At 40.1% G+C, this 14,096-nt stretch overlaps 1 protein-coding gene across 1 annotated transcript in view; it reads right to left on the reverse strand.

The window, feature by feature from the left end:
• Nucleotides 1-5,106: 5,106 nt before the first annotated feature.
• Nucleotides 5,107-14,096, reverse strand: part of SPTLC3 (serine palmitoyltransferase long chain base subunit 3) — a gene marked incomplete at both ends in the record, with an annotated part of 84,272 nt that continues 75,282 nt past the window's right edge. Inside the window, 3 exons of the mRNA XM_081997526.1 lie at nucleotides 5,107-5,220; nucleotides 7,543-7,672; nucleotides 8,648-8,783. Of these exons, the coding sequence (XP_081853652.1) occupies nucleotides 5,107-5,220; nucleotides 7,543-7,672; nucleotides 8,648-8,783 (380 nt within the window). The remainder of the gene's footprint in view (nucleotides 5,221-7,542; nucleotides 7,673-8,647; nucleotides 8,784-14,096) is intronic.

Consider the following 14,096-nt stretch of genomic DNA (forward strand, 5'->3'; position numbering starts at 1 on the left):
CAATAGGCTTAGCTGTCCACTTTATGCTGTGCTAACTGATCAGGTAGCCCTGCCGCTTGCTGTACTGGGAGTGGAAACGGAGCTACTGAAGTAGAGGGCAACAAACACGATGGTACTTAATACTTCATGGTGCGAGAGATCATGTCTGTGCTCCAGGAACTGGAGGATACGTATACCTTGGTCCATTCACAGGATACTAGACTCAGTTCATGTTCACAGCAAATTCTTTGAGACAATTTCAACAGAGGTAATAAGAAAGCAAGCGTCACCCATCACATCTAGCACCATTGCTCCATGTCACACATATCAAAATGTCCGTCTGTTACTGCAAGTACTTGACTTACTTGTGAGAATCGATTTTCTAGACTTTCTACAGTGTCCTGCTTTCATGGCTACATCTTCTGGTTGAGCTGATTTGCCAGAAACAAACTCATCTGCTGGAGTGACCTACAGGCCATGTCCTTCTGTATCTGCAAAGAAGAGGACAGACTGTCATGCCTGTCCTGGAGCCACACCTGGCAAAGCAGCACAGGCAGTTGTCACCATACCACAGCCACTCCCAGCGGTGGCATCCCAGCAATGATGCCCAATGAGAGCATCACAATCATCAGTGATGCTGTGCATGGTTGGCACTAGAATGATCTCCGAACAATTTTCAGCATCAGCACTATTCTCTATAGATGGTGGCCCAAGCATTACTGCAAACCCGGTTACCCCTGCAGCACAAGCTGTTGAACTCAGGTATACTGATAACAATTAATACTTGTTGGCCTTGGCACAGCACCTGGCAGAAGTGACTCTCCAAAAAGGATCTATGAAACATAATAGAGTACCAAGTATCAGGGACATCTGCTATGGCACCCTATCTACCCTGCCTTCTCTTCATAAACAAATGGATATATCATTGCTCCCTCATGTCACTTGTCAGTGACATACTACGTATGTGGAAGGAAACACACTCACCTCTTAGGTAACTGCTGAGGAACCAGCCTGATTCAGACCCCAGACTCCTATTCTGATAGTGCTGAATCATTATTTTGTGTGGTCACTTGGCTGGTGGTTTTGGGATCATCCTGACAGGTCTGATGCTCTGTCTCACTAATGGATAGAGTGAGGTTCTCATTATCTTGTGACTGGTCTGCAGTGAGCACAAACAACACTGGATGTGTGAGTAAATGAGGGAAACACCTAGATACTTTTTAAAAATGCATTTGGTGGCTTGAATGTTCAGCTGCCAATATTGGAATGAGATCTGCCATTTCTCAGCAGGTGGTGTGGTTTCTTTAAAATTTGGTCCTGATGTGTGTTTTAATTTGAAGAACAATTAAACTTTATGCACAAATAAAAAGCAGATCATATATTAGAGAATCTCTATTGGATTTCTAAGCAGGCTAGAAAGTACATAAACACCTTCGGTGTAGATTGCTTTTCTTACATCATTATTTTTTTCCCTGTCTCAGCAGGACAGGGAAATATGTGATGCACCTCCAATCAAACACATTTTGGGAGAAAAAATAAAAGAGAAAAAAAAAAATTTAAATCCTACCTGAAATAAATCCACTCCCATATCTTGGTCCCCCGTGAAGAGTAGTGGCTGTGAAATAGTCCAGAGACATCAGTGTTCAAACCCCTCTGAAATAAATGCAGGCAACTCACCTCACACTGACAGGTTGCTCTCATGGTTGCACTAGTTTTAAACCAACACTATTGACTTCAAAGCAAGATTTAACCTCATCTACACTTGCATGAGTGATAGATCAAGCCCATTCCTGAGTCAACAGCTTGGGCAGCTCAGATTTGGTTCAGCTTAGAAACTTAGCATCATCATCAGGAAACTTTTATTTCAAAAGGAAAGATTAAAGTCTGCAGGAGATGATGAAGATAGCAGGAAAAGCAGGCGGAGTGAGGCAACGCCTAAAAAGCCAACTGTTACACTTCAGGCCCTCTGCAGCTGCTGGTGTGCTCTCCCCTCGACCCAGAGGACAGAAACTAGCAGAACAGAGAGAACAATATAAAGAGGCAGGAGCAGTGGATGGGGGAACCACCCTGACATGTTCAATCAGCTCAGGAAATGAAGGCTTTCTAAAAGATGAGGTGGGATAAAGGTACAGGAAAGGGCAAACAATTCAGATACTCTGTCAAGCAGACAACTCTTGAGTCTTCCCATAGCATGAACGTCAATCAAGATTTTATGTAAGATAACAAGATCGTGGAATTGCAGCTTGCCAATGAAAAGTTAATGTATTCATACTTACATTTCCACTGGATTAAAACATGACAAGTTGAGCAATTTTTATTTATTGAAGGCAGTTCTTCTTCAAAACCTTCTAAAACAATTACAGAGAGCTATATCTCCTGAGAACATGCATGCCTGAAGATGGAGTACATTCTAGGAAATATGTGATCCTTATGCTAGATGTGCTAATTCCCTAATAAGTACTCCATCAGTTTTTCAATTAAGCTAGTTAAAATAGAGTCTCCAAGTGCTAATCAACTCTAAATCTATTAAAATGGATGTAAATCTGGAAAAAATCCACTGAAATTACTCTGGTGGATAAGCCAGTGCCAGACCATAACTAAGCCACATGGGGAAAATCCAGAAGTCTGAAGTTCCTGGGAGTGTTATTATTGCACCAGTGGAGCGGGGATTTCTCCCTAACTGGTCCCCAAGCCCAGGGATAGTCAGCCTGTACTTTCTCTAATGTGTAAGGGATGGAAGACATCAGAGGAGAGCATATAATAAATCAGCTGACAGTCTCTGAAAAATAGCTGTCCTGTCTCCTTAATATGAGAGAGAGTAATGTTCTGAGGGCAGGAGGAATTCAGCTTTAGACAGAAAACATTCCCCTATAGGGGGACAAAAAGTGATCATTCTGTAGTTTAATCAATCTCAGGCCTCTCTTTGAGGGAAATAGCATGTTGCCTGCAACAGCACGTGTAATAACGTTTGCTGAAATATAAACTATGGCCGTATACCCCAAGATGGAAGGTCAGAAGTCAACTGAGGATCTGGCCGCAGATGTTCGTCAATAGAGATCACAACGCAATATATCAAATTCAGTACTTTTCCTTGAGGAACAGGTTGCAGAAATTTCTCAACCCATCTCCTTCACAGTAAGTGCAGTCACCCTGCATGTAACAAAGCTGTACATCACAATTTGCCAGGTTACTCAAAGACAAAATTCAGGTTTCCTAATTTCTCCTTGTCCTGTGCTTGAGTATTTTAATATTTATACAGTGGGTTTGCTCTTATCCACAAACACAGCTCCCTACCACCTCTGCAATGTTTCTCAAGTCCGTCTACCAACGTGAAGAATCATATGACACCATTTAGTCCTCCCCCAGCCCTTGATATATGTTTCCTAAAGCCGACATTTGATATTATGGAATGTGTTGTAATCAATTCTTAAAGTTATAGCACCACTGGATTTTTATTAACTTGCACAACAACAACAACAAAAATCCAACAAAAAATGGGCCCTCATAACCAATCAGCCTTGTTATATCCTGAAAGCTGCTTTAACAAGCAGGGAGTAATATAGTGTAATTGGTACTCCGCAATTTAATTGTTCTGTTCTTAAATCTAATATTGCAGCTGTGGGTTAAGTTTACACCACAGCTTTCAAGAGAACATGAAAGTGTGGTACATCTGTGCAACAGAAAGCTAAACATCTCTCATCTGATGTGTTTACAATGACATTTGATAGCGTGGAATGGTTTGGAGTTCATTCTTAAAGCTGCAGAACTGCTTTTCAATGCTGTAAAAAAGGGAAAAAGCCCCCAATCTCCTTCAAGCAACTCAGGCCACATAAGCCTGACAATAATGCTGCTGCAGGCATTACAGGGAAACTGCCAGCTGTAACAATTCCTTCAAGTATCTTTGAGCATTTGTCACTCAGGCAGTGGAAAAGGGGACAAGGACATCTCCCCCCTCAGATAACATAATCAATTATTTGAAAAGCAAACAACTCAAAAAAGTCTGCAACTAGACAAGTGAAACAACCCCTGACATGCATAAAACAGACAAGAATATTTCAAGAAATGTTATTAAGTGGATGACTTTAGCACATTGAGAAATGGCAGAGTTTTCAATTTAACAGGTGGCAGAACTGCTTATGGCATCTTGAACTTCACATTCTGTATAACTAACAGCTTCAGCATTATGTACTTGTTAGTGAATTTATTAAGCCCATAAGTAGTTCAAGAAACTTGGGAATGGGCCTATAAATGTCATCTGCAGTTTGTGAACTGCAAGTATCTGACTGTTTTGATCAAGGTTTTTACGGGAAAGTTAAATGGTTATTAAAATTATTTACTACTGCTACACGAAAAGGGAGTAAGCCTGCTGAAGAACTTACGTTGTGATAAGATGATAAACTGTAGGTCAAACACGTTAGCAGAAAAGCATTTCTGTTTATGCCTAAGCCCAAATTTTTGTACATTACAAAGCTTATAGTATATTTAAGTGGCCAAGAAAGGGTCTGTGGAGAGGAGGCGGCGTTCTCCCTTTCCCATAATCTGCTCTCAGAAATACGTGATCAGGCTACTTTTCTTCTTCTCAGCATTAGCCACCTTCTAACATTTTCTGTCCTTGGAGAAATGCATGATAGGGCAACTTAGTTAAAGAAAGTACTTTCTGCTCATTCCTCTGTAGCAGTCCACACCAATATCTTGATTTATGCTCTTTAACAGATAAAAATCAATCTCACTGATGAAGCTCAGTTATATTACCATACTACACTGGAATACATTCAGTTTTTAAACTTTATTATTTCAGTCACAATTAAGACTATCTGAAGCCTCTTCATAAAAAGGGGCCGTAACAAAAGCTGTACGTTAGCAACTTGATCAATGGATGCATTCATTCTGCATCAAAAATACCATAAGAAGGACAGATCTCCTGGGGAGGCAAATCTGTATCAATATTTCAGTCTCTTGAATACAGAAATTTGATACAATAAAATGCAACACCCGAGCTTCACCTCCTTTCAATTAACTGAGAAACAAAAATTGTCCTTAGAAGGGAAGAAATGCATTCTTATTTTTTAGTTTTCGGGTTTTCCCCCCTTTCATAGCATCATAATGTTCTCTTCATGGGTGGAAAACTTAATCTTCAAGTTCAAGCCTAGTTTCTTCATAAAGTTCGGGATGAGATGACTTGGAATACCGTGAATATTTCAGATGTAGAAAATCACCCAATTCATCCAGAGCATTCAAAACCTGTAAGACCATTACACTGTGTCAATTCTCTTGGAAAAGAAATGAAGTTCTAGTAACCTCTACTTTACAGCAGAACAAGATCATAAAAGCATCAATTAAAGAAAGTTGAAAGGGAAAATGGGCAAATTTTGCTTTCATTCTCCTGTAGTGAACATCAATGCAGTCGTAGATGTACAATAGCATCTACGAGAACAGAACTTACTCCTTCAGTAGGTTATGGTTTATTACTAAGCACATTAATTGAGCACAGATGAAAAACAAATTATCTTTTCCTAAAAGCACAGGGAGATAATAATCCAGATGAAAAGTTATCTTTCCTTGTGCAAAAGGGATGTTCAATATTTCCCTGTAGATCCCAAAGGCTGGAGATGCCACTGCATTTTCTTAGATGGGACTCAGCCCACAGTGCTAATCAGAGTGACCATAGTTTGAATAGTTTAAGATATTTTTAGTGCATTCCATTATCTTCTTGTATTAATATCACAGGCATAATTAATAATGCATTAATATTTTAATGCAATTCGTGCCGAGCTGTGTCCCCCGCTCTCAGTAGACTCAAAAAGTAGCCAGGGAACTCTATACCAAAGAAGCAGCTCAGTGTTTTGCATCACCTGATCCACATTCAAGAGCAGCCAACCTTCTGGCATTAAAGAAGAAAGCAGCAAATTTTGATTTTGAGCCTGTTTTTGTTAAGCCACTAAAATGAGCTCAAGAACAGAAGAGAGTAATTTAGTAATGGTTTATGCAGAGAGATAGCTTCAAGGTCATTAAGGAAGTTATTCTTGGGGGCTTGGTCTTTCCTCTTTTTAGTTCCAGGCTGAGATTCAAAACAAATTTTGCCAAAGGGAAATTTTTCATTGTGCTTGTTACCTGTTGTTACCCTGCGTTTAGGCATATTCACAAAGTGCTTGTCCTAAAAACTTTCCATCTGCAAGTAATTCAACTCAGAGCATTTCCATTCCCCCATACTGTAAGGACACTTAAAGATTGCCACAAGTACTACGGCAATGATCCCACTTTCAAAGGCAAAAGTACAGGATGCATTTCAGACTCTCACTGGTACCAGGAAGCAGCAACGTGCAGGTAGCAGGATGTGAACAAGTAATGGGCTTAACAGGTGCGGGTGGAGAGAGAGGAATGAAATCAAAGCAGCTACTTCAAGAGATTAATCTTCAGATGAACTTCATCCCCTACTGTTAGTTACATAAATCAAAACCTACACAAGCAGCAAAAGCTGACAATGACCAACACCAGTATGTAGCTATGCCCTGTTCTATGCAATATTATCTTTATGGTATTATACCTTGCTAATAACTACTGCATCTTTAAAAGCAGCAGGAATTTTATACTGTACACATGCAAGGCAGATTTTTTGATGTTGTTTGAGAGGGGTCTACACTGGCGTGGGAGCTGGTCAGCCAGGCAGGGCTCTGGCCTCAAGTTCCACATGAATCTCAGGATGCCAATAGAGATCCAGGGACTCTCTGCAGGCACAGGTGCTTGTCTGCATGAAGGAGTGGCATCTTTAACTCAAATGCCTTCCATGTTCACAGGTTTTTTGCTTTGACCATCTTGTGCAAAGAGAGGAAAAAGAAAGCCTGAAATTTGCTCTCAAGCCTCCATGTTTCATGCCTCTAAGTCAGCTTATTCTGAGAACGAAAGAACATATATCAAGCAAGGCCAAAAACACCTTTGGCAAGAAAGGGAGATGGAAAATTTCAAAGAGTTTATTTTAAACACATTTCTGACTGCGTTGGAATGGAGGTTTACAACGGAAGTCTCAACATACGCTTAGCAGTATTTCTGATAACAGAGAAAGATACAGAACTGTGACAGGCCAGACAGCACCAATTAAACTTCATTGGGTTCAAACAGTTCCAAATAGTGTTTGCAATTTCCACCTGTACCCCCAAGGCTGTCCCATTTACTTCTGCAATTCAAGAAACATGTGGAAATATGTAATGAAAATAAGGATATGGAAAACTTGATTTTCAGTTATTTCCATATCATTCCAGGTTTCCTACTCTCACAGTTCTGAGCTAGCATTTAACTTTTATCTTGCTGTGCTCTACATGTAGGTCTTTATTAGCTATGACAGATTTAGTCTCTATTAGAAATAAAAGAGCATAATAAGTTAACTGTCCCATAATTTATTTTAAAAAATAAAATGTATAAGGCTAAAATGCCTTTAAAGATCAAGTGACAAGGCCAGAAAAACAAATGTAAAAATGAATTATTGAGATTCAAAGTAACAGACACACAGCTTCTCCCAACCTCCTTTGCATCTGAAGTTAATTTCAGCAGGACATCTGCTGTGCTTACCGTGTCTAACATCTCCCGTGTATGTGCAGCTGACACACAAAACCGAGCCCTGGATTCTGTGATAGGAGTAGCTGGAAACCCAACCACAACCACTCCGATATTTTTTTCTAACATGCGTCTTGCAAAAGCCCTGAGGAGAGAAGAAGAAAAAAACAAAAGTAAATTATCTCCAATAAACTGACCACAAAGAGAAAACATTCAAGTATAATAAAACAATGGGTAAAATCTTGTCTTCAATTGAAGTGGATGGTAATATTCCCATTGAATTCAATAAGAGCCAGAATTTTACCAGTAGGACTGAGATCCTTTGCTGCTTCACAGCTCATGAAGCCAAGTGGGTGTCAAATAGAAGTGTGATGGCAGAGAAAGCACTGTAGAATAGACATGATTCATTTATGTCAATGAAAGGCTTTGAGTGCAAATCAAAATGTGTGGGCATTCACAGTCCCTAAGAACTGAAGAAGCTGAGCTTCTGGAAGGTATAAGAGCTGTGTTCCTGCACATCAACAGGAATAAAACAAGCTATGTGATGGTTTCTTTGCTCTTACAATTCTCTGCCAGTTTAGGATCCTTTTGTGTGGTATGCACTAGACCTACAGCACATAGCTACACTAAGCTACTTGCAAATAACCCCTAGAGCTCAGCCCTTGCACTGTGCTGCTACTGACTTCTGGTCTGCATATCCAAGGTGCTGTTTGATAGGTACTGAATGGTAAAACATGCAAAGACTGTTCAAAGATCAGCTGGGGAAAAGGAACATCCATCCAAAACAATTCATACATCAAAGGCAATATATCTCTTTTAATGATTACAAATGAAAAACAAAACAAAACGAATTCAAAATACTATCAAAAGTATTATTCCAGAGCAAGTTAAAAAAAGGATAAAGAGACATTTTAAAAATTCTGAGTACTGGAACAGCTCAAAATTAAGTCTAGGGCCAAATTTAAGATAGAACATAACTAAATGATGAATTCACTTAACAGCGTATGTTTCTCTTGTGAAGCATCTACCACACGTAACTACATTTTTCACACTGTATACCAAATATCCTATGAACTTGAATAATGTTTGTTTTGCCAACAGTTTTGTTTCCAGTACTTACCCTATCTTACCAGGCATATAAAGGAGTAAGGGGACAACGGGAGAATCATCATTGCCATAAATGATGAAGCCCATTTCATGCAGTCTTCGTCTGAAATATCTTGTGTTTTTCCCCAGCTGGCGCACCCTTTGGAGCCCTGAAATGAGTCAGGCAGGAGAACAGTAGAACAGTCAATGCAAAGATTGTAACTGGAGTGTATGTGGGTAACAGTTCAAAAAAGTTTGGCTGAAACGTACATGTTGCTATTTGATTCAGTAGAAAAACATGGAATGAGCTAAATGCAACTACACTGATTGTTATGGCACCGTAGGACAGATGACTGACAATTCCGTACTTGTGACGTGCCTTTGCACCAGCAGAAACAGTATGTCTTCTGGGGGTAGACAGGTGAAAAATTCCCTTTACTGTATTGTGCTGAATAAAGCCTAGTGAATGACACACACCTATAGAGAAGTAGTTATATGCCTCTGTGGATATAGGACATGTAAATAGAGTATGTTCTCTCTCAGCATAATTCACTATAAAGGGAAACAACCCATGTTTACAGATGTTGATACAGATGTTGATACAGATGTCAGTATATGCATATCTTTTCTCATTAACAATATTCCACAAGGGTCTTCTTCTATCTTAGCTAGTTCTGTGCATGCGTGTTTGTTTTGTTTTTATTCCGTGACTGTAATAAAGCTTAAAGTGGAAAATACTGCATTTTGGGTCAGCTTAAAGCAATGCTTTTGTTGCAATTTTTTAGACAGAGGAAAAGTGAGCAACAAACTTTGTTACTATACAAGGTCTGACTGTCTGCAGTTTGTTACCAACATTCAGCATAACTCCAGTTAATCTAATATACATCTACATATGTAGTACCTTGCTGAATTCTACTCAGTTTCTCTGTCCTCTTGTCTTGCTATTATTACCTCAATATCATCATCTGACAACAGACTTTAGTCATTCAAGACTTTCAGACATGAATTTTGCCCTCTGCATTGTCCCTGGCCTCACTCAGTCACGAATCCATGGATGTGTCCCCCAGCAAAACTGACAGGAGAGTTGAAAACAATTATGTTTAATGAAGGAAAAATACAAAAATCAGCAAGGAAAAAATGTGCTTGAAAAGTCATCTCAGCCTTTGCTTTTGCATTGTCACTGAGGAGGTGGTTTCTGACAAGTGCAGCTGCTTCCCCACCCATTGCATACAAAACTGAAGAGCCACACTCAGCATTACTGTATATAGGAGATACAGTATATCCTTTCCCAGTGCCACCTGCATTATATTTCATCAGCGAGCTAATATATGTGCTGCTCTTCCGATGCTGTAAGGTGCTGACAGGGATGGTGCCATCTACCCCATACCCACATGCTGCTCTTTCCCACCGCTTCCCCAGTACCAGTCCTAGGTTCACACAGTCATACAGAGACTCAAACCAGGTCCATCATCTGCCTGACCTTCCCAGAAAGAAAACTGCCCAACCGATGTCAAACAGAGCAATTCTCTAAACTTCATCACTGCACAGCTGCTTGTGCCTGCCCAGCAAAGGTGGTGGGAACGCAGGGTAAGAGCGGGATTTAGAGAGACAGATCTTAGCTACACTCTTATCTTTCATTTTCCTGATACTCATCAGCCTGCACTTTCAATATCACATTATATCACCAGGCATGAATAGTGAAGCCCCCAGTACAACTCATTGCCTCTTTTTCCTTTTGCTTCTAAGGTACCTTTGCACAGATGCATTATCTTTTCAGTCTCCATTTACTTTTTCATTTTACTTTACTTTTTGTTCGCTTCATTCTTCATTTACTACTTTCTGCTGTCGCCCTTCTCTGAGTGGGTGTCTGTTTCCTAATTTCCCGTCTTCCTCCTTGTAACCACAGTGGCCAGTTCAGTGTTTGTAGCTGCTACATACCACTTTCAGCAGAGTTGTCCTCTGTTGTCCTCACGTTCTACCCCAGCACCTGCTGTGACGTTTCTTCCTATTCCTTCTTGGCTAAGGTGGGGATCACCACACCTACATAAACCTCTTTTCCATGAATCATTTCCGAGCATGCACAGGTTTGAACAAGATCTAATGCTTCATCTGTTCTGTATCTTCCCAAGTCAAGGTTCTGTCAATGTTCTGGCTGGGAAATTTATAGGGAAACTGGGACTTGCTTCACAGTGATCAGTGTTTTGCTGAACAAATTAAAAGATCTCATAAAACCAGTGCTTTTGCAACTCTATGCACAAATCTGCCCACGCAGACAACCTGTTAGTTACAGTTTCAGTCATTCAGTTTAAAGCATTTGGTGGAAGAGATCTGCTGGGTTAGAAAAGGCCACAAATAGTTTAACCATCTCTCTAATGCTGCTAAAACAAAAACAGCTGTGCCAGAGCAAGGAAAACAAATGAAACACAAAAGCATCCTACTACAAAGCTTTCCAGTCACTAATAAAAACAATAGTCTGTGGTATTTCCAAAAATATTTTTGGTGTAGTAGATCTCAAAGAACCAGGAGGAAATATTGAGGAGGAGGAGGAGGAAGAGAAATGGGGGCAGGGGAGATGGCAAGGAAAGGGACTTGGAGAAGAACCACAGAATAATGTGTCTGAAGTCTAAAGAGAGAAAGTTTTCCCTTGTTAGAATTCGTAAAGATGTTATTAGCACCTCCTGAATGCCCAAATTACAAGGAGGAGCGTGGGCGAGTGACCTGAACTGAGGGCTCAAAACCACGGCTGCTTCTTGCTATCTTAGCAGCCCCTGAGCTAGTTTCCAAACTCTGAGTCTACAGCATTTGAAACTACTAGATTTTCAATTAGGGAAAGTTTTCATAAATGCAGATGTTCTTGGCGAGTGCAGTTTAAGACTTGCTGCCTTCTCCTTTCTATTCAGCTGTTTACCACAAAGCTGGAAACAGAGTGTCAGCCATGCAAGATTCCAGGCCGTTCAGTATTTATCAAACCATATGTGCATGGCCCAGAGTTGATCACTTATTTTAGGTACCGGAAATTCAGACTCCAAAGCAAGAGGGCAAATCCAGCAAAGGAAACATTAGAGCTGAAGAAGGAGTTCCAGGCAACCCCTCAACAGTCGAACACCTCTTCCTTTTCCACATCTATATCCTCAACCAGTTTGTGATGGGACGGATCCCCTTTCGAGGCTCCCTATGGAACTCATTTCAAGCCAGCCAGTGCTGATGCAAAAGAGCCACTTTAATGTTTTAGCAACATCCCAGAATAGTAATTTCATTTGCAGGGATGCATTAAAGAGCCAAATAAAAGATCAGAGCACTCACATATATCTGGAGGGAAAAAAAGCACATTAGGAGACGATTGCTACACACACTGTATTTGTGGGTGGGTGGCTGGGAGGAACCCATTTCTTTACCAAGTGTCAACACTTTCCTTTCTCGTGTTAAGTTTTGTGGTCAGAGACCACATACACACATCATATACACAGCCATCTTATATGCTGTCCTGATAAGAGCAATAAAAACCTTGAAGTTTGTAACTGTATTTCAACGCTCTTTTTCATCCCTTTATGGGACCCTCCAACGTCAGATAAGGAGGCAGATCTGAGCAAAATGTTTATTTTGGTCTCATTGGCCCAATTTTTCCCCCACACTGCAGATTAAATCAGCATAAGAGTGATGAATTCAGTTTAGAATCAGATCTTAGTCCAAATTCACTGTGGTATGTTTAACCAAAGACATCGCATTTAAAAACTATTTTCTTTGATTCTTGAGGCTCTGATCTTGCATCCTTTACTATTTATTGAGTGAAAATCTGCAGAGTTGGACCCTTGAGCTAAAACAATATAGCTGCATCTATTTGAGTGTAAGAATTTACATGTACAGCACTAATTAGAGGATCAGGTCCTCAGACAGTAAATATATTCGTTCAAAAATTCTTAACTTGCAAAATTCTTGAGGATTTACAGTCTATGCAAAGGGCTTATAGCACAGCATGCAGGATATCCAGATAGTTATATTCCGCAAAACGTATGAACCACAACACATTTTTTCAGAGAAAACAGCCTGGACAGGGAAAACTGGCCCTTAGCTAATGCTCCAGACTTTTCAGCTAAGGTTGAGCATAACCTTATTAAGAGCTCTACATCTTTTTATTAGCTGATTAAGAAGGAACAGAAAGAGAGAAAACTGAACAATAAAGGATTCTTAAATTTCACAAGTTATCTTCATGCTGCTTGGAACACAGAGTGATACACAGCCAGCTTACTGGGATTTTGTTGAAATACAGGATTAATTACCTGGATAGTACAACAAAAATGGATTTACTGCATCTGCAATCCACCTACTGCTGGCAAATATAGAGTTTACATTTCTTGCTCCACTTTAAAAATATTTGGTTTACCGCAAAGTTCTAAGGTCTTGGCAATTCTGGGAAAAATGCTGATTATATTTTTATTTGACACGCATTATTGCCTATTGCCAGTTTTAGCTAATTAATTTCTGCAGGCTTTTAGAAAGCTTTAATAATATGTTTAGTTTAAGGAAAAATACAAAGAGAAGGCAAGAGAGAGAAAAATGATAAAAAGATAGTGGCTTGCTCATAATTTCTTTGAAGCAACAAGCTTTTTAAGAGAGCCACTTGGAGTAACAGACTTGGTAGATGCTTTGTCACACGCCAGGCTACGGCTTCAGAACCGATTTCAGGGAGGAGATGCTCTGGAGTTTGACAGCAGGAAGGCATCCTGACTACACATCTGAGGGCCCGATCTCAGGCGGGTGTTACCTGGCACAGCTCCACGCACTTCAATAGAGCTTTGCTGTGCCAAAGGTCTATTTGTGCCAGCTGAGGACCTTATCCTGGCAGCGAAAGAGGTAGTAAAACTATCAGCTCTCTGAAACAAAAGTTTGTTTTCTTCTTCCAGAGATGTCTGCTTTTCACTCCTGCAAGATTTTAATAAGCAGAGAAGCTGGCTGCGATCAGTTCCTGCACAAATATTCTACCTTTGAACTCTTCCTGTAGGCTTCTAGCCTTGGAAATTCTGACCCCGTATATTGAAAACAGGAATAAGCAACCTGTAGCCTTTCATATCAAGATCTCAGGTGTATTTTAATAGAAGGAGAGCTATTTTTCCTGATCCCATTCCAGGAAAGATAATCCCACGCCGTACTTTGTTTTGGCATGCGGTGGACTCTTCAAGACACAAATCCACCTGCTTTAATCTTCTCCAGCTGTTGTTTCATAGGGTCTTTCTAGATAATTAGTTACACAATCAAACTTTTACATACCGGTGTCAGTGTGTCTCTTCAATCTGTGCTCCTTCGATGGAGAACTCCACTCCTTGCCCTCCTCCACTAACAACTAGATAGTAAAAAGCAAACTTTCATGGGCTGAAAAAAATTTGGAAAACAATAGTTCTTCCCCACTAAACTGTTGCAGATGGACAGATTTTCTTTTTTTTTTCCTCTGGTTCCATTATATGAGTAACACACATGTACCTCCATGT

The sequence above is a fragment of the Phaethon aethereus genome, assembly GCF_964289735.1.
Source record: "Phaethon aethereus genome assembly, chromosome: 3".
NCBI lineage: Eukaryota > Metazoa > Chordata > Aves > Phaethontiformes > Phaethontidae > Phaethon > Phaethon aethereus.